A 27342-nucleotide genomic window follows, 5' to 3' on the forward strand; every position below is an offset into this window, starting at 1 on the left:
TGGAAAGAAAACCAACTGCATTAAAACTACAAAAACTTGTCCAAAGTTAGAAAAAAACACACATGCACAAATTTAGGATAAAAACTTATTTTAACTTTTGAGTAAGTTCCCCTTGTGCATAAATCAGCTTCTGAAGCAACTCTGGCATGAAGTAGGGAAGTGAGTGCTGAGGAAACACACCCAGACGGGGCAACCTGCACCTCTACGAGCAAACCCCCTTCCAGAGGTGATGCCCATCCATGCGGAGACGGACTCTGGCACACACGCCACCTCTCCGCCCAGTAAATCACCCAACTGTTCTGGGTTGCAGTTTTACTGAAGCTGGGTCACAGCCAGCGTTCCTACCCACGACTGCTCAGCATCTGCTCACGGAGATGGCGCTGCATTGTTTTCAGGGAGATTTTATTTTCCCCTCAGGTTAAATATTTCATAAAATCACGGAATAACTGACAGCTGAACGTGGAGGTTATGACGCATGAGTTTCAAGGAGGTCTTATTTTTCCCGTCAGGTCAAATATTTCATAGGCTCACGGAAGAGTTGGGCACGTTTGCAGCAACCCTGTCTGCAAACAAGTCCCCAGCCCCAGATAAGCGCAAGAAACGCTGCAGGTGACAGCGGCCAGCCCCTGCCGTGTCCGGCCATGAGCCACCCAACTGAGCTGCCCTGCCGCCAGCACACCCACGCCAAGAGACACACGTTAATCTCCAGGGAGGAGAAAAGGGCAGGACAGCTGGCGCAGCGTGACGGCTGCGATGCTGCCGGCTCTGCGGTGCTACCGGCAGTGGCGGGCAATGCAAGTGCAATGTGCAACGCAGCGCGCTGCTCTCCAGGGCTGGAGTGGCTTTCCAGGACTGAGCTCTGCGGATTGGCCCGGAGCACCCCACTCGCCCCCCTCCCTCCTTCAGCACCCTCAACCCACGGAGATTGGTCAGCCTGGTGCCACATGGCAGTGAGCAACCAGAATAAAAGATGAGCTGGACCCGGGGACTGTAGTGTCCGTGGCAGAACAGCCGGGAGAAGTTTTCAGGGAGGTGGCACCAAACTTCCCTGGCTGCACTGAGTCAGTGCAGGGGAGGACGGACAGACGGACAGACGCTGGGGCTGCGGCCACCCAGGGACATCCGTGGGGTGAGCGCCAGCTGCAGAGCATCCCGTCCTCTCTGTGCCCAGCCATGTCCCTGGTGGTGAAGGAGAAGAACCACGTGCGGTTGGTCTTCTTGGGTGCTGCTGGCGTGGGCAAGACGGCCCTCATCCACCGCTTCCTGATGGACACCTTCGAACCCAAGCACCGGCGCACGGTGGAGGAGCTGCACAGCAAGGAGTACGAGGTGAGCGGGGCCAGGGTCAAGGTGGAAATCCTGGACACCAGTGGCAGCTACTCCTTCCCGGCCATGAGGAAACTCTCGATCCAGAACAGTGATGCCTTTGCCCTGGTCTATGCTGTAGATGATGCCGAGTCCTTTGAGAGCATCAAGAGCTTGCGGGAGGAGATCCTGGAGGTGAAGGAAGACAAGTTCCCTCCCATCGTGGTGGTCGGCAACAAGGCAGAGAGCGGCAGCGAGCGGCAGGTGCCGGTGGAGGATGCTCTGTCACTGGTGGAGCTGGACTGGAACAGCCGCTTTGTGGAGACGTCAGCCAAGGACAATGAGAACGTCCTGGAGGTCTTCAGGGAGCTGCTGCAGCAAGCCAACCTGCCCAGCCGGCTCAGCCCGGCACTCTGCAAGAGGAGGGAGACGTTGCCCAAGGAGCAGGCGCTGAGGCCTCCCATGAACAAGACCAACAGCTGCTCGGTGTGCTGAGCCGGCCACCTGCGGCCGGGAGGAAGGTGTCGGCAGCAGCGGCACCAGCTGGAAACTCAGGTGGGCTGGGTGGGGAGAGGCACTGCCTCGGCCAAAACCAACCCTGCTGCCTCCCACCCCTTCCCTTCTCTCCCCCACCCAGCCCGCTGGGACCGGTGAGAGTTGGAGATGACAAGGAGGAGGGACTTGGAAGGGATGCTGGTTGCTGGAAGGGTGCGGGGAAGAGGGCGAGTTCCCAAAAAGGCAGGAGGCGTAGCTGGGAAACTGCTGTCGGTCAGCCAGCACACTGCATCTGTGCTGTGGTCAGCTTGCAGGCAGGCAGGCAGGCAGCTCCTTGCGTACTAGGAAGGGCGGACAAGCAACGGGTCTTTGGCTGCACGCATGAGAAGGCAGATGTGGGCATCCGTGCAGCTGCATCGCACCCACTGGTGCCGCTCTCCCAGCTCTCGATCGAGCCCTGTGTCACCTCGCCCCAAGCACTTGCACATACAACATCCTGGTGCGGCTACAGTTACAGCGACAGATCCAGTGTCCAAAGTAGTTTTGGTTTTGTACCTTGGCGTAGAGCATGCAATAGGGCAGTCTATGCATCTCTTTGGTCTCCTCTTTCTCTTTTTATTTCGATTTTTTTTTAAAGCATACTCAATAAACACGTTGTTGCAAAGCGGAGCTGGAAAACGTCTGGGTTTCTTTCTCCTGTACTTCAAATGCTGCAGTGCCTGATATCAGTGTTTTATGCCCTTATCACTGTGTTTGCTCTCCCTCCTCCATTCTCCAGCCTTATCTGAAGCATCCTGGCACTGGAAGAGCCTCCCCAGCTCTCCAGCTTCCCCTGGCAGAGTCAGGACATTTGGTGTTATGATTTTCCTGACAATTTAACCACTAAAGTTTTTACCAAGCATGAGTAACTAAAATTAAAACAGCTCTTCTCACGTCCAAGTACAGAAAAGAACAACAGCATTTAAAAAGACAGCTGATCCACTGAAATAAAAACCATAAGCACATTAAAAGGAGATAATAAAAGGAGTGGGAGAGGAGCACGGAAGGGCAGTATTTACTGTGCTTTAGCATGCACTGCACTGATTTACTGTCCCCTCGCACTGCCCATCCTTGCTGTAATGAGCATTTAACCTGCTCAGCAGCCACACAAACACGATAAATAAAGATACGAAAGTGTGGTGGATTAAAGAGTCATCCACTCTGGTCCAGACCCAAGGGACCTGGGCAATTAGAGGTCCCCAGCTTCCAGAAGCCCTACAGGATGGTGTGCCCCTGCCCAGTCCCTACGGGCAGGCTGACGCAGGATCGCACCCAGATCCCAGCCCCTTCCCGAGGCGGGCAGAGGAGGAGAAGGTGCCGGCAGGGAGAGTCCAGCCTCCCCGTTGGCATCCCTGGCTGGGGCACCCTGCTGCCACGAGCAGGAAAAATCCTCCTCCTGGAGCTGGGCTCAGGCTGAGGCCGGGGGGGCAGGCAGCGGGGGGGTGGGCAGGCTCTGCTGGGTCCGCAGCTGCCGGCCGGGTGGGTCGGGTGGCTCTCACCGCTCGCCGGCTCGCAGCCACGTACCTTGTCCTGCCACCACCACGCTCTGCGATGGCGTGTGGCCGCTCCTTGCCCAGCACCTCGGGGACACGCAGGGCAGCTCAGGGCACAGCCCCTTCCTGGGGAAAATGGGGCTCCTGCCTGGAGGGAACAAAATATACAGAAAGTTCACTTTTGGTAGCTGAGCCAGCATGGTGGCACCCTGCCCGTGGTGAGCATGGTGGGTGCAGCCTCGGGTGATGCTGACCGTGGCTGTGCCCATCACCTGGGCCACCCCGCCATGGTTGGGTGGGGACAGGGATGTCCCTGCCAGTGCTCCCCATGCTGGGCCCTGAGGTAATGGCCTCAAGATGCCCCAGGGCAGGTTTAGACTAGATATTAGGAAGTATTTCTTTCCAGGAGGGGTTGCTGGGCATTGGAATGGGCTGCCCAGGGCAGGGGGGGAGTCCCCATCCCTGGAGGGGTTGAAGAGTCGGGTTGACCCAGCGCTGAGGGATCTGGTGGAGTTGAGAACGGTCAGTGTGAGGTTAATGGTTGGACTGGAGGAGCTTCAAGGTCTTTTCCAACTGAGATGATTCTGGGATTCTGTGACCCGGCCGTGGTGAGGCACCTCCCGGCCGGGACAGTGGGTCCTGCCTCAATGACCCAACCTCATGCTAACTAGTCAGCCCTGCAGGAGTTTCATAACCTGCAGAGAGGTTTTATTAATTATGCTTTGGAGCAGGGTTAGGCTAGAATCAGGACCACAAGACTTTTTGGTTTACAGCGTTATGCTAAAAGCAGAAGAAAACCTCTTTGCAGTGTAAAGTGGGAGCTGGGATGAGCAAGGCTGCCTGCCAGCCCCCTCCTGTGCAGCGTGCCCTGAGTCTTTTGATCCACAATACAGACTGGAAGCAGCTCCTTATGCCTGGGGTGTCCCGAGCTGCCGTGGGGAGAGGCCTCCCCTGCCCCACCACTGGCCTCCCCGGGCAGAGCAATAACCCCCGGGTGCTCCAGGACCCCACTCCCAGCCAGCCCCGGCCCAAGACCTGCAGGGTGCAGCAGCCGCTGGGGCAGAGATGCTGACTGAGATGCTGGAGCTGCAACAGAGGCAGAGATTGAGATGCTGAAGCTGCAGAAATTGAGATGCTGGAGCCGCAGGGACCTTCCTGGTGCACCCACCTCCGGGTGCCCCTGCAGTCCTGGGCTCCAGCAATGAGTGGAGCCATTGGCGGAGCTGCCCCAGCAGCACATGGCACACACCCAACGCCTGGCTGCCTTATACAGCCCCTTTCTGACGGCTCCCGGCTCTACCCACAGGCGGGGTCGCCTCCCCCCCCCCCCCCCCCCCCCCCCCCGCGGGGCTGTCCGCAGCCCCACTCCCTCTGGCCACGCCGGGAAGGGGCCCGGGGGCGGTGGGCAGGGATGCTGCAGGGATGTAGGGCAGCGCTCCCCAGCCCTTCTGCCCCTCACCTGCAAAACCCCTCTCTGGGGCATTGTGGGTTTGGTTTTGGGGGTTTTTTTTTGGCCACTCTCATGAAATCCCGTTGCACGGGGCTGCTGAGCCGGCATTACAAACATCTGCCTCACTTGGACATTGAGGTTAGCAAGCTTTGGCCATGCAGGGATGTGATGTGGAACCTGGGGTTAGCAAGCTTTGGCCGTGCAGGGATTCTGGCAGGACAAGAGCCTCTTCAGATACCTTCTCCCCATGGCTCTGTGCAGGATGAAGGGCAAGGGAGAGCAGTCAGGAGCCTGCCACCCTGCAAGGCACCATGTTTTGCTGCAGAAAGGTTGTAGCATAGCTGTAATAACAAAATGCAAATAAAGCAGTGTGGTAAGAGCCCCTGGTGCCTGTCACACAGGGCTGTCCTGCGAGGCAGCGTGAGCCAGATCCCATTTTCTGCCCATGCTGGGGCTCGCACAGTGCTCCTCTTGCAACAGAGCAGGGCAAGACGTGACCCCACTGCAAATGTGCTGAGTGAGGTTAAAAACAGGCAGGTCCTGTGTCTCATGGCCTGAGATGTGTGTGTGCAGCCTGTGTTCAGCCTCTGATTCATCAGAAAAATGCAGCTAAGGGCACTCCCAGGGCAGCTGGGTCACACAGGGGTGCGAGAGCTGGCTTGGTACCTCCGTGTGTCTCTGTACAGTGTGATGTGGTGAAGAACTAAACACCTGCAGCTCATTTTCTTTCAACAAGTGGCAACAGGTGAAAGGCTTTTCTTTCCCAGACACCAATCGCAGCCACTGAACACCGCATAGCTGCAGCGTGGGAAGCCGAGTCTGGGGAACCGCAGGCGAGCGCAGACGGAGCGTGTGATAAACAGAACCGTGCACACAAAGGTTGGCTAGAGCTGGCCCTGCAAACATCCTGCAGGCACACACTAACGAGCGGAGCAAAATTTGCCCTTCCCTCTGCTTCCCTTTGCAGGAGGAGAGGGCAGCTGGAGCTTGAGGGGAAAGCCTGGGGAGAGCAGGATCCATCCAAACATCCATCCGGGTCCCCCCCGGCTCAGCTCTGCCCTGAAGCGCTCGGTTGTCCCCAGCAGAGCTGTGGGGACAGAGGAGTTAACGGTAACGCTGGGCACTTACAGCCTGGGACTCTTCTCTTCGTGTTGGGGGAACAGCCGATGAAGGGGCTCTCACCCCCAGAGCAGCTGCTTGAAGCCCTCCAGCATGCAGGAGATGCAGCAGGTAGAGGGGAGGATGCCTGTGACCATGGCCTGGGGGCAACCAGGGCCTGCCCAGGGGGCTGAAGGGCTGTCACCTCATTAGCTGTGTGCTGGAGGCTGCTGCAACACCCCGGGGCACAGGGTCTGGGGAAAAGCCTCTGTCCTCAGTGAGCCACGCACAGGCAGGACAGCACGACACGGCTGTCCCCAGGGTGGCATTCCAGGCAGCAGCAGCGCTCGCTGTCCCCATCCCATCTCTGGGACTGAAGAGGTTTCATCACACTGGTCCTGTTAGTCCATTAGCTGTGGTTTGAGTTGGTTTTTCAGAGGTGGGCTGTCATGTCCAGGGAAGAGAGATGTTCTGCTGGGCATGACAGTGGGACCAGGACATGGGGGTGACCATGGAGAGGCCACTCTCCCTTCCCAGGGCAGCTCTGTAAAATCACAACCCCTCAGAAGCAGTGAGGTCTGTGCCAGGACACACACCTCTTAGCGATGCCCTGGCTGCTGCTGAGGTCTCTGGTGCTGCTTTTCTACAAAAAACATTGCATTGAACATGCAGAACCAGGGGCTGCTCTTTCCATCCCCAAAACACCAAAAAGATTCTGAATGTCTTTCCACTGCAACTCTTTTCCTTTCCCTCTGTCTCCCCCTTCCCCCAGTTGGACCGTTTTACTCCAGACTCACCTCCACTCCACTTGCCCATGTCACCCCCCAGAGAAGAGCTCCGTGTGATCCCTCCTGTTCTGTTCCACATCATGTAGCACATCCCATCAAACCGCCGCGAGATGCTCCCGCTTAATTTGTGTACACAAACAATCAGGGAGAATGAAGATGCCGCCTGCGAGAGCTGCACACCAGTGACAGCCGCGCTGGCCCGCGGCGGGGGCATCAGCTGCGAGCCCCTGATGTGCCTAATTGGTGCTGGCTGCTGCAGTTTGCTCAGGTCTTGATTGATGTAAAGCTGTGGCACAAACACTTAAAGCAAGGACACCGAACGAGAAAGCAAACCATTTTAAAACGAAAAGTGGCACTTACTCGTTGAGGATATAATTAGCTGTATTTGTCTTTAGGGCCTTTCGCTAAGTGAGGCTCAGCACCGGGGAAAACAAGCCGACCTGCTAAGTGCTCTGGAAAGAGCAAACCTGCTGCCCTCACATCACATGAGCCCCATTAGGGCTCTCCCAGTCCGTCCCAGCAGCATGGCTGGGATTCAGCTGGCCCCGTGCTGGCTGTGGAGGGCTGCAGGAGCATCCTCGGTATTGCACCCTCCTGTGGTTTTCAGTCTAATAAATACATATATAGGACACGGTGCCTGCGTTCCTCACTCACCTATGGCTTGCTCTATGCCAGTTCCGTGCAGTGAGGGCCCTGGGAAACACTCCTTGCTCTATCCATTGTGCCTTCCAGCAACGCAGAGAGCCTCTTTCACCAGCACATGACACAAACTTAATCTGAAGCTTTACTGACCTGCAGTGCTGGGTCCAGCTCTGGGGGCAGCAACATCGGAAGGACACGGACCTGCTCCAGCGGGGCCACAGGAGGCCACAAAGATGCTCAGGGACTGGAGCACCTCCCCTGTGAGGACAGGCTGAGAGAGTTGGGGGGGTTCAGCTGGAGAAGGGAAGGCTCTGGAGAGACCTTAGAGCGGCCTCCCAGGACTTAAAGGGGCTACAGGAAAGATGGGGAGGGACTCATTGTCAGGGGGTGTAGGGATAGGATGAGGGGTAACGGTTTTAAACTGAAAGAGAGGAGATTTAGATTAGATCTAAGGAAGAAATTCTTCCCTGTGAGGGTGGTGAGGCCCTGGCACAGGTTGTCCAGAGAAGCTGTGGCTGCCCCCTCCCTGGAAGGGTTCAAGGCCAGGTCGGACGGGGCTTTGGGCAACCTGGGCTAGTGGAAGGTGTCCCTGCCCATGGCAGGGGGTTGGACTAGATGATCCCTTCCAACCCAAACCATTCTAGGATTCTATGATACGGTAAAATCTCTTTCAAGCAAGGAACTTTTTAAAATATATGGCTCAATTCAAGCCGCTTTTAGGAGCTGAGCCCCTTGCACACGCGTGTGACCCCCGGCGCCGTTCCCGTGGCACACACCGAGTCCTGCTGCGTGTCCCAGCCCCCGGCCAAGGGTCCCCCCGGCCAAGGGTCCCCCCGCCCGGCGCTGCCGGGGCTCAGAGCAATTCCCTGCCACCATCTCGTGGGGGAAACTGGGAATTACAGCCGAGGACATTTTGTAAAAGGAAAGGGCTTTCTCCCATTTCCCACCGCAAGAAGGCTGTAACGTTGGAAAAGCGGTTTAAGGCGGCCCCCGCGTTTTTGACGAGATGGGAGGGGACAGACGGGACGAGCATTGCTTCTGCTCCCCAGGGCTGCCCAAGTAATGCACTTTATTTTGACCTGATGCATAACAAACACACGGGAATGCGGGCAAGACCAGCTAATACTTGTTTTGATTGCTGTCCAAGTGACCCAGAACTGCTTGGGCAAATGGTTCAGACAAGAGGACTTGCCTGGGTTAAATGGTTCAGACAAGAGGACTTGCCTGGGTTTTAGGCAGAGTGTCCAGCTTTTTCTGAGAAGAAATTTCAGTATATGGAGCAGTGTATATGAGAGAAAAATGTTAGTCTGCCACACCTGGAAAGCACAGAGCTGGTCAGCATCAGTATTACTCTTCCTGCATTTTTGGGGCGCCCAGGGCTCGCTTGCACCCGGATAATGACCGACCCACCCTGCAGGACGTGCAGCTCCGCTGCAGATTTCTGTCCTGGATAGAACAGATTGCAAGAGCTCAGGGATCTGCTCACTGCAGGACGTGGAGCATTTGCAAAGAGGATTTACTGTACTTTGCCTTTTAATTGACAGCTCAACCAACGGGACAAGCATGCAGAACTTTGCTTGATACAAAGGCTTTACAAAATCAAACCCCTCCTTTTAGGAGCCCAAACTCGGTAGAGACCTGAGTTTGTGCCCTGCTTCTTTCCAGTGCTGAGTATCCAGACAGCCTTCAGGAAAGACAACGTAACTCCTGAATGCTCATACGTTAATAAAACAGGGCTGATTGCCCAGACGGGCAAAGAGAGGAACCGTGGGGTTTGTTGTCCTGGCATGAAGTTGTGTCACCAGCAGGGAAATGGCAGCGCCTCTCCCCGCCGAGCCTTGGGAAGCTGGACTGGCTCCCAGTGCGGAAGGAGCTGGGCAGAGGCTGGCTGCTCTGGCTAAGGGAGGGCCAGCAGCATCTCCAAAAAAGCAGGGATCTCCACTGTACACAGTGCCTTCCCAGATTTTCTCTGCTCATCCCCGTTAAGGCTCCGGCTCTTAATCACAGGGCAGTAAATTCCGGCATTGCCCGTGCTCCCGATGTCCCTTGTGTTACAATCTTGTTACCAGTGGGGAGAAGCTGAGGTGCTGATAAGAGATTTCCTTGTTTTACAGACCATGAACTTCTGGCCTCTGCCATGATGCAGAGTAAAAGACTGGATAAATCCTCTAACTTGGTATTTCCTCCCTCTCAGGTCCCATGTAGGGCACAAGTTGGACACACAACTGATGCATCTCTGGTCCTACCACTGACTATGAAAGCAGCACAGCATTTTTAAGAACGCATCAACCACTGGTTATGCCAGGTGGAATACTGCCATTTAAATGCCCTGTATTGACAAGAACACTAAGAATAGCCCCATTTGGAAAACGTGACATTTGGCTGCCTAGCCTTGTTGAAGGTTCAGGTGGAAAAGGCGACTTGAGCCATTTCCCTCTAGATTCGCTTCAGAAAAGTCTCCCTTTCTTCTCAGCTAGAGATGGTGGCCACAGTGGTAAACCCCCAATGTCTTAGAATACCTGGATTCTATAAAACAGATAGAAAATCAGTGTTTGAACTATAAGGCGATAAAGATCACTATCTTTACTTGGAGGTGTCTGTCCTAGAAGATGACACAACTTCTCACCTATGTACTGGATCCCATTATTCTCGGATACTTCCTCTTCCCTTCCCTCTTCCTCCTGCCCCCCCATCTAGGGACAAAAGCAAACTTATTTACTTACACTGTGTCTTAAATTTCATATTATGAGGGTTTAGTTCTTCATGCTTAATCTCCACTAAATGATGAACGAATAGTGTTTTGCTGCAGACAAAGTATTAAGTTTTATTCTGCATCAACCCCAGTTTTAGTCCTTCATGGTCTGTGCTTGAAGGCAACACCAAGGGGTGTCTGAGGCCCCATGCTGGGCTGGAGTCACTGGTTCACTTTGCTGGTCCCAAGCACTCCACGACTTGCAGCTGTGTTTCAGGAAAGCCCCAGGAAAAGATATTTTTCAAAGATGCTAAAGCACCCTGGGGAAATGATTTTGAAACTGCTTCCAACTACACTCCCATCCAGGTTATTGTGCGAGGCAGCAAAAGCTTAAAAAGCAGTTCAGAGAGACAGCACCAAAACACGTAGTAACCACACTAAATAAAGAATATGAGCCTAACGCGTAAAGGATATGAAATAAGGGTATGAGACTAATGCAGTTAAGTTGGACATAGCTTTAGAACCACCTTGCTACGTGCTTATGTTCACATATTGATGCTATAAAGAAAACCATCACTAAGCCAGAGCTATCAGGGAAAACCAATTTGCTGTTTTTTGTTGGGTTTTTTTGTTGGTTTCTTTTTTAAATTTGAGCAATTTCTAGCTATTTCAGAAATGAAACTCACCTTCAAATCAACTACATCCATGTACGCTTCCTTCTAGCCCTGCCCCTGGGCTCTCTGCCCTCCTCACCAGCTTGCCTTTTCGCCAGCTGCCTCCTACCTTTGATGCTGCACACTTGGACACGTTGGGAAAGTGCAACTCCCCCCCTCCTGGTAGGTTTTAGGAAACTATTGAGCAGTAAAAGCATCGCAAGGTAATCAAAGCTATTTGCCAATTACCACTCTCCTTACAAGCTGTTCCTTCTGACTGCATGATCACCCCAGAAAAGAGAGTGGCAAGGGCTGCTTAGCTATGGGGGCTAATGTCTGTCCCCTCTTCCCTGTTTCAGATACTTTACGCTTGTTCTGAATCTCCCACTGAGCACAGGGATTGTATTTCTAAGTTGGCAACCTACATACTTCACACTGGTAGAAGCTGCAGTTCTTTACCTGCAGAACAAACATCTTCTCTGCTTTATCAAGGTTCCTGGCATCTGTAGGGAGAGAAGAGATGGGAAGGAGACAGACAAGTGTCAAAGAAAAGGCAAAAAAAGTAGGTCCTTGAAATCAGATAAAATAATGAAAAATCTGATTTTTTTTTTTTTCCTGCTCTGGTGGGGTACAGACAGTAAAATATAATTGTAAATCATGAATAGTGTAGCAGAAACAAGGAGACCTACTGCAAAAACGCAAAGAGAATCTGCTCCTTTCCAACACCATCAGTAACACAGGTCTTTAGTCTGCCTGAATACATTTTTTTCAGTATAAATTAAGAATAAATTAAGATAAATTAAGAAGTGAGCAAAGGATCCAGGAGATAAAACTACAGAGAAATTATAGAGGAATCTGCCACAGTTTTGAATATTATCAAGTCCACTCCCCTGAACAAAATGAACATTTAAAACAATAAACTATTTCATTAACTCTGGACAGATACAGGCAGCTAGCAGATTGGGGGGGGGGAATTTCTCATCAAGAGTCAGCAGCCTCACAGCTAGTTCAAGGCAAGCCACCTTTACTAATAATAATATTTATTGAAAGCAAAGCAATCTCCCAACTTAGTGTGTTTTATAACATTTTAATAACCCTGAAATCATGACTGCACTGGGACCACGTTTTCATCAGAGAAAATTTACAAGCAACTCGTTTCCAATGCATCTGACAGTAAAAAACAAACACCAGGGGCACACACAGGACAAAGTGTCATATTCATTTCTAATGAAACATTTTCATTAGAGAGAAGAAAACGGTGGGAGCGCGAGGGATTTAAAATGGTCAACTTGACTGTCTTTGCACAGGCTGGATTGGCCGTTAGAGGATGGAGTCTGGCAACTTGCAGCAAGCAATAGTTAACCTGAGAGATTGGGTGTATCCGCTGGAGGAAGACACCTAGACCCCACTAGAACATGGGCACGTTAGTAGTCCGTCCTCCCTCAGGAAAGCTACAATGTGGATGAGTTTGGAGGTGGCTCTCCCAAATTCCAAGAGCACGCATGTATTACTGGAAGAGACCCCTTGGGAACGAGGGGGAATGTGAGAGGACAAAAGTTAGGCTGCTCCCATAGACGTTAAGGTTTCACGGGTACGTTACCGCCTTCGAAGCAACGCAAGGACCTGGGTGAAACAGTCCAAGAGACCTGCAGGGAGCTAACATCGTCCTGTGCGGTCCGTGGACGGGCCCATGGTCTCCTTCGAATTCCCGCTAGAGAGAACACCGTGAATCACAGACATTTCCAGACATTTACGGAGCTGCAGATTACCTTGGGGTTTTGCGGGGAACACCAGGCATCCGTACAGTTTACATACAGAGTTCGTTTGAGCTCGATAATCCGATTTTTCAGAACTCCCCTTCCCTGAAACTGGCTATGCAGGACTTGAGCAGAGATTGTACATTCAGCATCAATACAGTGATACAATTAGTACACCTGTCATTTGTACAATGCGTGAACTCTAACAGACATTTAGCAGCAGTTCGTATACAATGTCAGGAGATGATCCTACAGGTCACCATGGCAATCTCTGATCTGGTACCACAGGTAATGCTCCACACTATAGCTGCCCATAACCCAAATCCTAAAGGGTTTTTCCATTCCATTTCCAGACTCTTCCAACTCCAGTAATTCTTAACATATACAGATATCCATATACATTTTTTAATTAAAATGCTCCTTCACATACACAATCATATATTGAATTATCAAGAACAATAATATATTTCTGGAGCAGAATAGCAAAATGATCTGCTCTGCCAGTGCCACCCACAAACTAGACAAGTAACTAAGAAGAAGTTTGACAGTTTCAGACCACTTAGGAAAGAGAAATTCTCTTGGCCTAAAGACAGGGGAGCCATGCAGTGCAAGTGCTATGGAGGATACAGTAAATGCCATATACAGAAAAACACAAATTGTTAAAAATGTTATCTTGTAAAGATTCTGGAGCCATACGGAGAATCCTTATCATCAGGGGCTATCTTTACAATTTCATAAATACCAGATAGCATTAAAGCAGAGAAGAGTATGACGCTGAAAATAAAAAGAGCAACACAAACACTAAAAGATTGATATTGGCCAAAAGCTACATTTCCTTTAACACACCAGGGTGGATACTAAGTTTTAAGAGCGCATCTGACTTACAAAAAGCCATCTCTGCCAACCTTATGGAAGACAAAAGCTCTTGTTAGCTAAAACATCTGACTCCATAATGGCCTTTGATGTCTAGGCAAACAAAACCCAGGGACACCGAAACTGAACGCCCTCCTTCCTAAGGAAAAAACCCAAACAAAATACAAAGCCAACAAGAAAAAAAAAAGCAATGAAAAGAAGGAAGGCAACTCTCTTCTACGAGTTTCATTACAAACACCTGGGAGGGGAAAAAAAAAAAAAAAAGAGATGAGAGGGGAAGCAGTTCACAGTAAAAAAACAACTGTGGCAACAGCTGTGCAACTTTGGGGCAGTATCAATAAAAAAATCAGCAGAACAGGCTTCAGACTGGATATTTCAGCTGTTTGGTATCAGAACTTACCCTACTTTTTAACTGTATCCTATCTGCCAGCAAACTGCAAACTCTCAGGAGCTGTTGGGGTCCCCCCGCCCCACGCATCTTCCTTACAAAAAGCCCAGGTACGGCAGAGTAGCGACAGCCCAGGGCTGCAGCCGCAGCGCAGGGAGTTGTTCAGGGCTCGGAACTGCTTTCTGAATCCAGTTCTTCACGTTAGTTTTATTCCTTCTCAAATGAGTTAGTGGGATGAGTTTTGCTGTACAAACTCGTACCTACCGGAGACCTGGGGCTGAGCCGCTGTGAACCACGCTCTGAGCACAGCTCACCCCAGTGCCACCAGGACGTAAAGAACTGGTTTGATGGAGGCGGGAGCAGAATGTGAGCTCGTCTTTAGACAAGGGAGATGGAGCAAGTTTGGGTCCCTCCACGAGCCTTCTGTGATTCGCCTCCTATGCCTAATGTCAGCCACTGTAAATATCTCCCTTAATTTCAAAATCTGAAAGGCCAAACATAAAAATACTTTGGTGTTTCTACCCTATTTACAGGCTATTTGCCCATCTCATAAAATTTAGTGGAACTGGCCATGTAGAGCTGGAGACATCCACGTCCAGAAAATGGGAGGCTACGGGGTGACTGAATGCTAGAGCTAGAGAGGAGCCTTCAGCCTTGCAACAGTCAAAGTGTTAACAACTCAGCTACTGTATCACTAAAGACATGAATAAATGAGAAAAACATAATTCTAACCAAAAGATGATTACTGCTTCTTAGGCATCACTCTTTTGGATGCGATATGCAAAGCGTTCATGGTACAAGCTTATGAGAATGCCATCACCAACAAGCACAGATTCAAAGTGTGTGACTACACTTACAGGAGTGATTTGCCTGGCTGTACACTTAATTCTCATTAATATTGAAAGAGTTAAACTTCTTCCAGTAACAGATTTAACAATATATATTTTTTTAGTATCCCCTGCACAAAAGAAAAATACACATTATTTGAACAGCCAAGAAAAAACTGCAATTTATTAAGTTTCAAAGAATCTTCGTACTCTTGAAAGCAACTTTCGGTGCATGTTCTTTAACAATCACATTCTATGAGGAGAATAAACATTAAAAGCCACAATTGTTTTTTTTTTTTTAATCTCAGAGTTACAGACATCTTTAATTCAAAAGGAAAGGCCAAAAAAAACCAAAACCCCAAAACAAAAACCCACCCCCCACCCCCACCCCCCCAAACAAAAATTTTCATTCCCAATTTTAAAATATCAGGAGTTTTTCTACAACTCAATGCTAAACTTCAGCATGGAAAATTGTATGTAAACACGCACATACACACATACATATTTTATATAAGTGTGTGTGTGTATATATATATAAAATATATATGTAGGAGGCGTGTAATGGCAATGAGATGCAATTACTCTGAGGAAAGGTTATTCAGCTAAATACACTACTAAAACTTGAGAAAAAAAAACAAGTCTTGAACCCAGTTTGTGCATAGTTCATGATCCTCTATAAAACCAGCTTTTGTTAATTTGCAATCTTGCAGGACCCTTTAAATCTGATAAAACCATTAAAAAGCTAATCTTCCAAAAAAAAAAAAAAAAAAAAAAAAGTAATGCACAAGTTTCCTGATCCAAGCAGGCAGGGAGCACAATGTTCATATAATTTTTAAAACATACTTGAAGTGTATGTTATTCCATTGTCTTTCTTCCTTTCAAAACAATCAAAAACATTGATCTTTTTTTAAACATAAAGCGATTTTTTAATATATAAAGCACTCTTCAAACATCTATTTCTTTTGAGTCCATTATTTGGTAAATATGTAACTGCTACACATTAGATTAGGTATTTTCTTCTTTCTTACTGTCTTTTTTTTATTTTATTTTGTTTTTTAATAATATCTTCAGTGCTAGGAGTTGGGTTTTAAAAATACATGAAATGGTGTGGAGTTGCTCCTCGGGAAACCCGGCTTTCCTGAGACATCTTCCACCATGTGCAAGATAGTGATCACAAAGTTTTCGCCACTTTGACGAAGAGGAGGAAAACAACAACAAAAATAGTACACAGCAATGGCCAAAGAAAAGAATAATACAACAACACTGTTCAATCCCAGAGCTCTGAAGTAGCATATCTTCATTCTGAAAATAGTTTTCTTTACGATGGAAGTCTTTTTTTTTCTTTTTTTTTTTTTTTTTAAATTCCTTTTTTATTTTAAAGTTTGAATGAGAAAAAAAGGTCTGTAAACAGGTGGGAGCCAAAACTCCTGGCTCCTCCAAAAGCAGTCAAAACCTATGTCCAAGTGCTTGTTTCTGTTCCTGCTTGCAAGGGAACTATCAACTCTTTACAATTATCTATGGCCACAGTTCAACAAGAGTATTTTTTTTAAACTTTATATTCCGAATGGAAAAATGGTGCAATACTCCGGTAATAATTTTCTTGCATTAGTCCACAATAAAAAGCCGCTAAAGGTAGATATACATATTATTCTCCAGAGATACACACTGTAATTTTTAAAATGCGATAAGAGTCCTTGAGTAAACATTTACACGTGAATTGTCGCCGGCCCCTTCTATCAGTTTCTTTTTTTTTTTTTCTTTTTTTTTTTCTTTTTAACATTATAGGATTAGCTACAAGAAGGGCTGCGGACACTCAGTGCAAAGTTAGAAGCTAATAACAATTAAACATTTGACCAATGAGCAAATAAAAAGCATATACTGAATAAAAGGAAAAAATTCACACTTTTAGTTAAACCACACGTGGGCACACACATACACGCACACACACACACACAAGCACACTCACATACATACATCTGTTCCAACGAAAACATATAGTCTGAACGTTAAAAAAAATTCTTAGAGCCTGTTTTTTGTGTACTGATGCCGACCTGGAAGTGTAATAATTAGACTTAAAAAGTGTTCACATTTTGTTATTGGCCTGCTGGATTCAAGTATTTGCATGTTGATATGTTTTTTTTTTGTTGTTTTTTTTTTTCTTTTTTTGTTGTTTTTTTTGTGGTTTTTTGTTTACTTTTTATATTTTTGGGATTAAAAAAATGACATGAAAAAGTAATGAAACAAGGGTAATGTGCATAGGCAGATCCATGGGAGTAGTGGACACAGAGATACCCCAACCCTGCCCTCCCTCCCCCCACCCCGCTCAACCTGTACAGTCAATAGTTACCATTCAGATTCATTACTTTTCTGTACCAATGGTAAATATCACACTTCACCCTTTCTGATTACTGGGTCCGCCTCTGGTAATGTGCATAATAGTCACAGGCTCATTTTAAATAGGCTTTCATTTCCCCTTCCCCCCCCAGTTGATAAAATAACCCTTTCCAGCCCAAATTCTGAAAAGTGCCCTTCATGATAGACCTATTCTAAGCAGCTTTTTATACTTTGTTTTGAAAAACACCATACAAACATAAAAAGACAACATAAAACAAAAAGCCATGAAAAAAATAAAACCTGTCATTAGCATGTGACACTGACCAAAAGTAGCCCATACTGTTTCATGAACAGTTCACAAGGACTTCTGCAGTTTCATATTCGATATTGGACAGAGGTACTAAAAAGGGCTGCCAGTCTGATCTGTTAAAGCTGGATTCTTCATCAAGCCCGGGACTGGAAAGGGTTACAATTTTTATTTTTCCTTTAGTGCTGATGATTGTTATTTCCATTTTGTTTCTCTTGTTTCCTAGATGGACTCCCCACTGAGAAGATCACCCGGAAGAAGAGTATTCAAAGGTGTCGGGCTTCCGATAACTCTGCCGTCGTCGGTGCTCGGGGGTCCCCAAAGGCTGCTGGAGTACTGAGGCACCCCACCCCACAGCAGGTCGCTGCTCCCCTTGCCCCCCAGGCAGGGAGTGTTCCAGTGGCCGGCGTCGTTGCGCACCAAGCCGTGAGAGCTGCTCGAGGAGCCCAGGCGCGTCTGGTTGGTTCCAGTGTTGGACTGCCAGCTGGAGGTGGGCGGCAGTGGCTGGCCTTGTGCTAAGAAACGGTTGACTTCTTCTTCACCAGCAAACTCGGCCAGGATGGTAGTGTTTCCCAGGACACACCTGAGGACAAAAACAAAAGGTGCAGCAACATGAAACAAGGGGTGCAAAAGGCACTGTTGGACATATCCCAGACAGATGTAAATCCATGTTCCCCCAAGTTGAATTGCAGGTGAAGAGTTATGCCACACCTGCTCACTTTTAGCAATCCCTGTCTCTTAAACAAAGAGTACTTTTCATGAAGTACAACAAGGCCAAGTGCAAGGTCCTGCCCATGGGTCAGGCCAATCCCAAGCATAAATACAGGCTGGGTAATGAGTGGATTGAGAGCAGCCCTGAGAAGGACTTGGGGGGATTAGTGGATGGAAAACTGACTGTGAGTCAGCCAGAGAGAGCCAACCGTGTCCTGGGCTGCACCCAGAGCAGTGTGGCCAGCAGGTCAAGGGAGGGGATTCTCCTCCTCTGCTCTTGTGAGACCCCCCCCGCAGTGCTGGGTCCAGCTCTGGGGGCAGCAACAGCAGAAGGACACGGACCTGCTCCAGCCGGGCCACAGGAGGCCACAAAGATGCTCAGGGGCTGGAGCACCTCCCCTGTGAGGACAGGCTGAGAGAGTTGGGGTTGTTCATCCTGGAGAAGAGAAGGCTCCAGGGACACCTTAGAGCGGCCTCCCAGGACTTAAAGGAGCTACAGGAAAGATGGGGAGGGAACTCTTGATCAGGGGTGTAGGGATAGTACAAGGGATAACGGTTTTGAACTGAAAACCGGCAGATTTAGATTAGATCTAAGGAAGAAATTCTTCCCTGTGAGGGTGGTGAGGCCCTGGCACAGGTTGCCCAGAGAAGCTGTGGCTGCCCCCTCCCTGGAAGGGTTCAAGGCCAGGTTGGACAGGGCTTTGGGCAACCTGGGCTAGTGGAAGGTGCCCCTGCCCATGGCAGGGGGGTTGGACTAGATGACCTTTAAGGTCCCTTCTAACCCAAACCGTTCTGTGATTCTATGATTCTCTACCCTATTTTCTATTTACCTTTCTACATCCATAGGTAAACACACAAAGCCGTATGTGTGGAGACCACCTCATTTAACTAACATGCATCATGGGAGACTGTAGTCTATTTAGGCATAAAGATACAAGCATACCAGCAGTATCAGTAACAAATAATGCCAATAATGACAAATTTATTATAATACATTTTCAAAACCTATTCTCCTCACATTAATTTGTCATCAAAGAATATAGTCTAGTATTTAAATCCTGCAACAGATTCAATCATTTGCTGTGTATTTTACAATCAACTAACCAGGAAAAGAAGTCTCTCTCTGGGTTGGTTGGTTTTTTTTGTTTGGTTGGGGTTTTTTTAAATCTGCTAAATATATGAGCAGAATAAAATTCAGACATCTTGCACCTCAGGATGTCTACAGCCATCACACTTGATGGTAACTTTCTAGTTACAGCAAAGGCTGAAATGCTGTTTCTCAGTCTGTGCTCAAGCACCTGGTAACACTGCTTCCTTTCTCCACTTCTGCATAAATATTGTAGCTCTTATTATTTCTGAGCACTGGGACCTGTAGTAACTAAGGCACTTTGCTTTACTGAGAAGATAAGATACAAAATGTAGATCTAACAATGCATCATATAACGCAGCAAAGGGGAGCTCCAGACCATGAGGTCCTTTTTTAAATATTCTCAGAAGGCTTAGGAGACTCAGAAAGATTAGAGAATCCTTCTTTTTTCACATGTAACTAACAAGTATGCTTTCATACCTTTAAAGGTCTTACTCCATCACAATGCTTAACATTAACTCTTCACTGTACAGTTCAACTCTTCTGTGTCTAATGCTTATTCCAATTTTGTTTTAAAAATACACTTGAAATGCACTGGCTGTGTTGGGAACACCGTTCCAACATCTGTACTCCAAAAACTGATTTGTACTTCAAGGCAACTCTCCACTCATCCTGCAAAGTTGAAGATTTTGTCTCTCCTCCTCCCCCACCCTGCTTCCTGAAACCTCACTTGTTTTAATAGTATGTTTAAAATTAATTTCCTTTGTATATGTTTGACAAGAATAACTGCATGACTAATGCCATGGATGCAGATTTCTTCCAAGAACCTAATTTTATTTTCTTCTAGAATTTATTTTGCAACCTAAGATCTTTTAAAGGAGAATGGAAGACAAATCTACCTGGCACTGTCTGCCTAAACCCCCAGGTTCTCTGTGTTAGTTCAGTCTCACCACTGCATGGCATGTAAATCTGAACACAGACATTAACAAACGGCGCTTTTGTTGGAATACAAACGTGTTTGTAATGGCTGTTGCCCCTCACCGCCTGACCACAGCCTCTGGCTTGGAAGCACTCAGTCAACAAGCTGGGTTTGTGCAACTGCTCCTTGCTGAAAATCACTCCTCAAGAATTCCTGCCTTTACTAAACATGTAAGCGAAGAGATCCAAATGCAGTCTTTGAAAACTATGCGTTCTTCATAAAATTTTACATTAATTTTCAAAAAGTATTAATCATTGCTGCTCCTAATTTACATATCAAAAACCCCCTCATAACCAGATGGGGAATGTGAGCAAGCTATTCTCCTGTCAACTCAGATGGAATCTGAAACTGTTGGCTCTGCGATGTATTATTGTGCAGTGATCAACTCCATGTAAACATTTATCTGTGAAACTGATAGTGGCTGATATCTCTTGGAACTCTAATACTGTCCTGTTGGCTTCCACAGATCCCATTGTGATTTACCACTGTCACCCTGCCAGAAAACCAAACACAGAGAGAGCTCGACCCTCTTCATTCAGGGAGAGGTGTCCTGTCCTTGCCAGCAGCGTAACTATAGTTATGCCACAACCTATTAAAAAAACAATTTAAACAGAGGCCTTCCAGATCACTGATATGGAAGGAAATTTCCATTTACATATTTGAAATAAGCACTTATCTTTAAAGTCACATATTAATTTTGCCTTTGGCATTATTTCTTTTACCTGATGCCCACATCTGAACTGGTATAACTAAGATGGGTCATTGTTCCAAATGCTGCTTTGGAATATTTAATTAAGGAAAGGTCAACAGTTAAAAAAGCAACACAGTCATTAATATAATTATTATTACTACACTTTCTGTTAATCAGGTTCACAATGGGAAAGTAGTTGCAACTTTACACATGGAGTAACCATTGCTCCTAAGTTTCTAAGTATAGGGAAGGTAATCAGGCCAGTAGTACAGCTAGTTCCAGACAATGTTTCTGCTATGATCAGTATTTTTCATTATACTCATGCTATAACCTGTTGATAAAGAAAATTGCTTTCCAACTCTTGAGCACCCAAGTATTCTTTTGAAACATCAGTCTCTGTATTCTTAATCCTTCCTCTGTTGTCACTGATTTTATCACGCCAGCTCTTGCGTAGTATGTCAATTAGTCCCAAGGATTTTAAAACACCTCAAAAGCACATTTTGTTGTCACACATTTCTTCAATTTCTTTCATAACTCCTTTAAAAAAGGTGAGCACCATGAACATGTTCATTATTTATCATCGTTTTGTCCTTTCTGTTGCTCTCTAAAGCTAAAATCTGTCTCATGCTCTCCGAGCTTCCTTTGGAATTTTTATCACACCTTACAAATTCTTTGCAACCTTATATGACAAATCCTTACTGAGCACATTAGTAATGACAAATATCTAGTATCAAGTTTTGTAATGACCTCTTATTCAGTAGTATATGAGTATCTAGTCCTCAATTATTTTTTTCGCTCTCTCATTACATAATTTTGAAAATCAGATTAAACTAACTAGTGATCAGTTCCAAGACCTAGTAAATAAATGCCTAAGAAAATAGTTTCTGAGATAAACCTGGGTTCACAACAAAGGAAAGAGAGAAGAAACGTACATATGCAGAGACTTTTGGGCCTTGGCTGCTTCTTCCTTGGAACTGTATCGGACCACAGCATTCCCTTGTGTCAGGTTCAAGTGGAATGTTATCAGAGGGCCATGTTGCAAACACAGTGTCCGCAGTGTGGAACCATCGATCTGGTAAGAGGGAAGGTAGGGAAATGGTTATCTGTATTTTTGTGATTTTACTTTAAACGCTTGTTAACTGAATAAGTTTTAAAAGCTAGAGAGTAAGTGCAGGTGAAAGAAAAAAAAGTTTTTCTTCTGTAAGAATTTAATTATCCGCTTATCACTGTCTTCACTGAGTGAGACATCCTGTCTTTTTAAGGCTTCTCTACAGTCCAGTGCACAAAATTTCCCAATTTAGGTGACAGAAATTATCTTTATCATTAGTCCACAGAAGTCCAGAAATAAGTCAAAGGAAAAACACATTGTTCATAAATATAACTAAATTTTCCCCAAGATTAAATTGGATGTCTACATTCAAGGCTTTGTGACTTATGTTTTTCCTTGTGAATGACATTAGTGGAGGACTAGAGGATTTGACAGACTTAGAAGAACAAAAAAAAAAAAACCCATAGGAAAAGCAGATTTAACATTTCTGTATCTGCTTTAAAACATCATTCACCTCCATACTTACACATACATAAATGATGCACACTGAATGACTCATTACAGTCTTAAAAAGTTCATACTTGATTTGACAGCACTTTGAAAACTTAAAAAACTCCCTGTAGAAGACAGACACTTGTAATCAATACAGAATAATTATTTTCCCTTCAAACGAACCAAATGACCAAGGCTGATAAACGTTCTTATCTCTTAAATGTGACAAGTCTCTTTTCATAACTAGTTATGTACAATTCTATTTACCTGGGGTGTGAGGTTTCGAAGAACCAGCCAGCTGCTTGTTCTCCCTGAGCTGTCAGTACTCCATGCAGAACCTACAATACAAATTCCACAACAAAACATTTTATCATGGTGTGGAGAGCATATAACAAGAAGAAAACTTAGCTGGAATCACAACATACTAGCAAGCGTTACTGCTACTGAAAACAAATCCTACAGCAGTTTCCTCATGTCTTGATTTATTGTCGTCTTTGGAATGAAAGGCTGCTGAGTGAAAACCTGCTTTTGTTACATTTAAAAGATCTGTGGCATTTTTCACGTTCCCACAATAACCATTAGAAAACTAACGGATGCAGGTATGACACTGCAACAAACTGTATCTTCAAGTTACATTAGAATTAATCTGGAAGACACATTTTAAAAGCAATTCAGATGTCCAAGCTCAGATTGCTGCTTGCTATTAAAGATTTTTACAGCACTGCAGTATTCTGCTATCTTGCCAATGATAGATTAATGTGTATGACTTATTCAAAACATATTTCTGCACTGACAGTGTTCTGATTAAAGATACAAGGACATAACCAACAAAACCTGCTTTTCCAACTTCAGCTTGGTGTTTTACAATGAGAAACTGTACAAGCTTGGTATTTATGAGTGGCATTTGAGAAACCGCAGTACTTCTGTAGTCACAGGCGTGACCACACTCAGGCTCCAGGGGGAATCCTGGCATCAGCAATATCTGCCCACCAGGTGGGGTTTTGGTGAAGAAAACAGAGACAAAATAAATGGCAAGAAGAGGGAAGAATGTTTAATTCCCAAGTAAGTGGAAGCAGATTAATAGTCAGCTTTATAAAGCAGGTGTCATACTTGAGAAGCTGACAGTACTTCACCAACAAACATGAGATATATAGATATAGATATATTTATATTGCCAGATCCATGGTTTCTCATATTTGTATTTAAGCAACACACCACCACCTCAGAAAAGAGCCTGCATGAAAAAATTAAGACATTCCCTGATGGCCCCGCAATGCCATCAGGTCCTAAATGCTTCACATCCATGCTCCAAAAATGTGTTCCATATTAAATTTCATGGGCTGATTCGCTCATCTTGTAGGCAGTCACAGATCATACCACAAAACAAGAAACATGTTTAAAATATATTTTTAGAAATTCAAGAAATGGAAAAACATCCTAGTTGGAAATAATTTGGCAATTCCTATGTAAAATTGCTAATATGACCACCTGAAAGATGACAGCTTCATTTACAACTTATGCTAACTAAAATGAACAGACATGAACTTCATATCCCCAAAACAGACACAATCTGATGATCCTGAAGGTCTTTTCCAACCTAGATGATTCTGTGACTCTGTAATACTTGCACTAAACCTCAAGTTTCTGGAACCTAATGCACAGCTATGGGGTGCCTCACTATTGTAACACAAAATAAAAGCAAACAATTATTAAAAAGGTAGCACTGAGGTGTTACAAAACACAGAAGTCAAGAGTACCAGAGGAGTAAGAGCTGGTCCAACCCAGGGGACTGGCACCCCATGTAGATGATGGCTTGGTGTTTGTTAAGCCTGGAGGTGGTCTCGTAGGAGCAGTAGTGTTTCTCGGTACCTTCCATAGTTCATGGGACAGAGAGGCTTGTGTGTGAGAGATTGGGCCAGAGGACCACGTAGACTTGATGTCTGACAATTTACCTGCAATAGAAGAACATACATTTTTGTATTTTTAGTTAGCAACAACTGTTAAACCAAGCTGGATGGGTAATCATCAAGCTTCTGCATTGACTATATTCTTCCAACTTTTCGGGAGAGAAAAGAATAGCATTCTGTACCATCCAGTGAGATAAAGCCTATATCCCTTGAACCTACTTACCCTAGTATTTACATTTTCAAAGAACTTTGTATTTAATGAATCTCACACCTGATACATATACACTTCCCTTTTTAAAATCTCCTGCTATTTTGCTTTCATGTAAAAGACAATACATGAAAAAAGACCAGGAAATGGACTTAAGTATTTGAAATCAAATTTCATCAAAATTATAATGAAACACTTTGAGATTCTCTCTCTCAAAGGTTTAATAGAACTTAACCACTTTTTCTTACACAAGTCATTTTATCTAATATAAATTAACCAGTATATCAATATGTTCTTCTGATATATTATTAAAATTCCAAGGATCAAAGACCAACAAAAACTGTATTTCTGAATATTCAAAGTAACAGATACTCTTTTTTCCAAGTGTCTTTGAGAAAAAAGAAGTCTTCAGAAGATTAGGCCATAGCACAACCTGTCACTCTTCGTAACTTTTTACTGTTCAGTTTGTTATTTCCCTAAACAGTTTTTAAACTGTTTTACTACAGTTCCTGCCAAATCCGAATTTTATAAAATAATACAAAAACTAAGAACAACAGTTTAGCATTCAGAATGGCAGACAAAATTGATTCCAACTATGTATACCACAACAAAATCCTTTATTCACCTTTAGACTTACACATCCCTGCCTTTCCTCCTTGTACCAACCTAAGTTGTGAAATTTAAGAGTCCAATTTTCTTGTCATAGCACAGTCCCACGGCTACTAACAGCAGCAGCACATGTTTGACTGAAATGGGTGGTCACATCACTGCATTTTCTGCCAGAGCAAATAATATTGTATTATGCTGCCTTAGTGCTTTAATGTTGATTGCAGAAGACAGTAAGAAAATATTTGGTCTGACAAAGTCCAAGATACAAAAGTCTTGTGATTCTTTTTAAAACCAGATTTGAACTGGCAGATAAAGCTTGTACTGAATCAGTGCTTTGCATGAGGCAGACATTGAGGATTTTTTATTAGTCCTTAAAGCCAAATTTACCAGTCACCAAATCACAGCCTCAGTTATATACACACACGCACTCCTCAAATTGCCTCCATTTATTTGTATCATTTAACTCAATGATTTTATACTGAATCGTAACAATTCAAGTGAAAGGGCAACCACTCTCCCATCTTTTTGCAAACTGTAGCAACAAAAATAATTTGACGATGATGACAAAGACATTAACAAGGGTAAAATTATGGGGAGGAAAGGGAAAGTCTGAGTTTTGCAACTCAGAGCAGCTCAGCCTGCGATGTAGCACATGATACACACACATTACCACAGATTAGATGTTGCTATGTCACTACTTCTTATGGGGTTAACACAAAGATTAGATGACACTGCAAAAAAATAAAAAAGCAAGTAAAGCAGAAATGCCCGGCAGATAAAAGAAAAGCAAGCCATTCCTTTCTTTTCCTTTCATTGGAGGAAAACATTTCAAACAAACCCTTTTTGTTTTGCATTCTGCAGCACGACCTGGAGGCTGCAGCTTCATTTATTCAAAGTGCAAGGTTTTCATTGATTAGATATGAAAATGCTAATGCAATCCACACAACGGCTCCAACACATTTTTATAATGGGACAAACTGGATATTTAGGTAGCCAGTTCACAAGCAGTTTCCATGATTTGCAGACAGAAATGCTCCAGAATGCTCATTAAAAAGAATGGGGTAATTATTTAGACCATCTACAAGCTCAGCCATATAGGGGATCATCAGGCTTTGGATTGACTATTAAAAGACATGGAAGAGCCCCCAAACCCAACCCCTCCACAGCCATGCAGAGTGCCTCCTTGAGGTACTACTAATGCTTTTCCTGAGCTGAAGACGGTTCACTTTTAACAGTGAGTTTATTAACAGAAATTTTCTACCAGCTCTCACTGGAAGGGTCTAGTAGGGGTGTTTCTACTGATGTCCTAGACAATAGAATATTCCTCCTCAAAGTTCCAATGGAAATAAGTCATTCAGAGATCTTGATGCCAACACAGAGCGACAGCATGTGGCACCACGTGGAATAAATACATTTTTCCTTAGCACAGTTCCAGGCATACCATCCAACGCTCACCACCGAAGAGCTGCCAGGAGAGCTGCCTACCTAACACAGGACTAAAAAATATGCTTCTGTCTATAGTAGCACTACTGCAATAACTGGGAAAGCACTTTCTAGGGCCTTTTCTCAGAATGCAGAAGGACGTGAAAGTAGAAAGGCCGTGTTTCGTACCTGCAATGCTAGGTGCGGATGCAATGCTGCTGAAAGAGCTACTGTAGCCGGAGGCACTAAGCGGCCAGGCACTCGATGAAGGCAGCGTGGCATTCTGAGATGATGTTGGGGATGACCCTGCAGAACCAGCAGAGAAGCAACTAAGAAAGATGGGCATATGATGTTTGATGTGACATAAGCAAATCTATTATGTGCAAATACAAACCATGCAAGGCATTTTCCTTAATCAGCCTGGTCTCTGAAGTCTAGGAATGAAATGTTATAGAAAGCATGATAAAGGAAGCAGAAGTCTTTAGTAGGAAAGAAAAGAAAGCTGGCACAGTAGCAAATGTACTAGTGCCTGTGCAGAAGATAAATTCTGCATTTCCTTTAAGATACGTGACTCTCAAAAAATCAGCGTTAAACTGTTTAGTCTCAAGGAACAGGCTTCATTTATAAAGGTGCTCTGCCGGCTGATTTAAGCAATGGCAACTGTAGATGAGCATAGATGTATATGATAAACTAACCTCTTACCATGGGTGATTTGTCCTAAATTACTGGAGGTAAGCACTTCTCCTACAACCTAATGCCCACAAACATTTTTAGATTTTTGCAGACTTTCAGTAAAGCACGGATATATTTTAGCAATCTCTTCTCAAACTGATAACATTAAACGAAATAGCCTGAAACTGTCGTGGTAAATCATTTACAATCTGAGGAGCTATCTAAGCATACGTACAATTTCCTTACTGGCAGAAATGAAAGAAACTGAACATAAAATAAAATATCTTCATTATAAAGACCAGAAGAGCTGGAAGTATTCTCTCTAGATACCAACAAAATTAAGTGTGTACCCTAGGTGACTTATCATTCCTGACA

General features: G+C 45.6%; 1 protein-coding gene and 1 pseudogene across 11 annotated transcripts in view; one reads left to right on the plus strand and one right to left on the minus strand.

Moving 5' to 3' along the window:
* Positions 1 to 1023: 1023 nt before the first annotated feature.
* LOC141952133 (GTP-binding protein Rhes pseudogene) lies at positions 1024 to 2469 on the plus strand (annotated as a pseudogene).
* Positions 2470 to 14653: 12184 nt separating this feature from the next.
* TNRC6C (trinucleotide repeat containing adaptor 6C) overlaps positions 14654 to 27342 on the minus strand; it is a 112439-nt gene continuing 99750 nt past the window's right edge. For 8 of the 11 annotated variants that reach the window (XM_074889474.1, XM_074889478.1, XM_074889476.1 and 5 more), the window contains 5 exons: positions 26485 to 26601; positions 23907 to 24101; positions 22417 to 22487; positions 21542 to 21681; positions 14654 to 17724 (listed from right to left, as the gene is read on the minus strand). In XM_074889474.1, coding sequence (XP_074745575.1) covers positions 17364 to 17724; positions 21542 to 21681; positions 22417 to 22487; positions 23907 to 24101; positions 26485 to 26601 — 884 coding nt within the window. In that variant the 3' untranslated portion in view covers positions 14654 to 17363. The remainder of the gene's footprint in view (positions 17725 to 21541; positions 21682 to 22416; positions 22488 to 23906; positions 24102 to 26484; positions 26602 to 27342) is intronic. The other 3 variants (XM_074889481.1, XM_074889480.1, XM_074889477.1) reach the window with 1 other exon arrangement.

The sequence above is a fragment of the Strix uralensis genome, chromosome 19 (genome assembly GCF_047716275.1).
Source record: "Strix uralensis isolate ZFMK-TIS-50842 chromosome 19, bStrUra1, whole genome shotgun sequence".
In the NCBI taxonomy this organism is placed as follows: Eukaryota; Metazoa; Chordata; class Aves; order Strigiformes; family Strigidae; genus Strix; species Strix uralensis.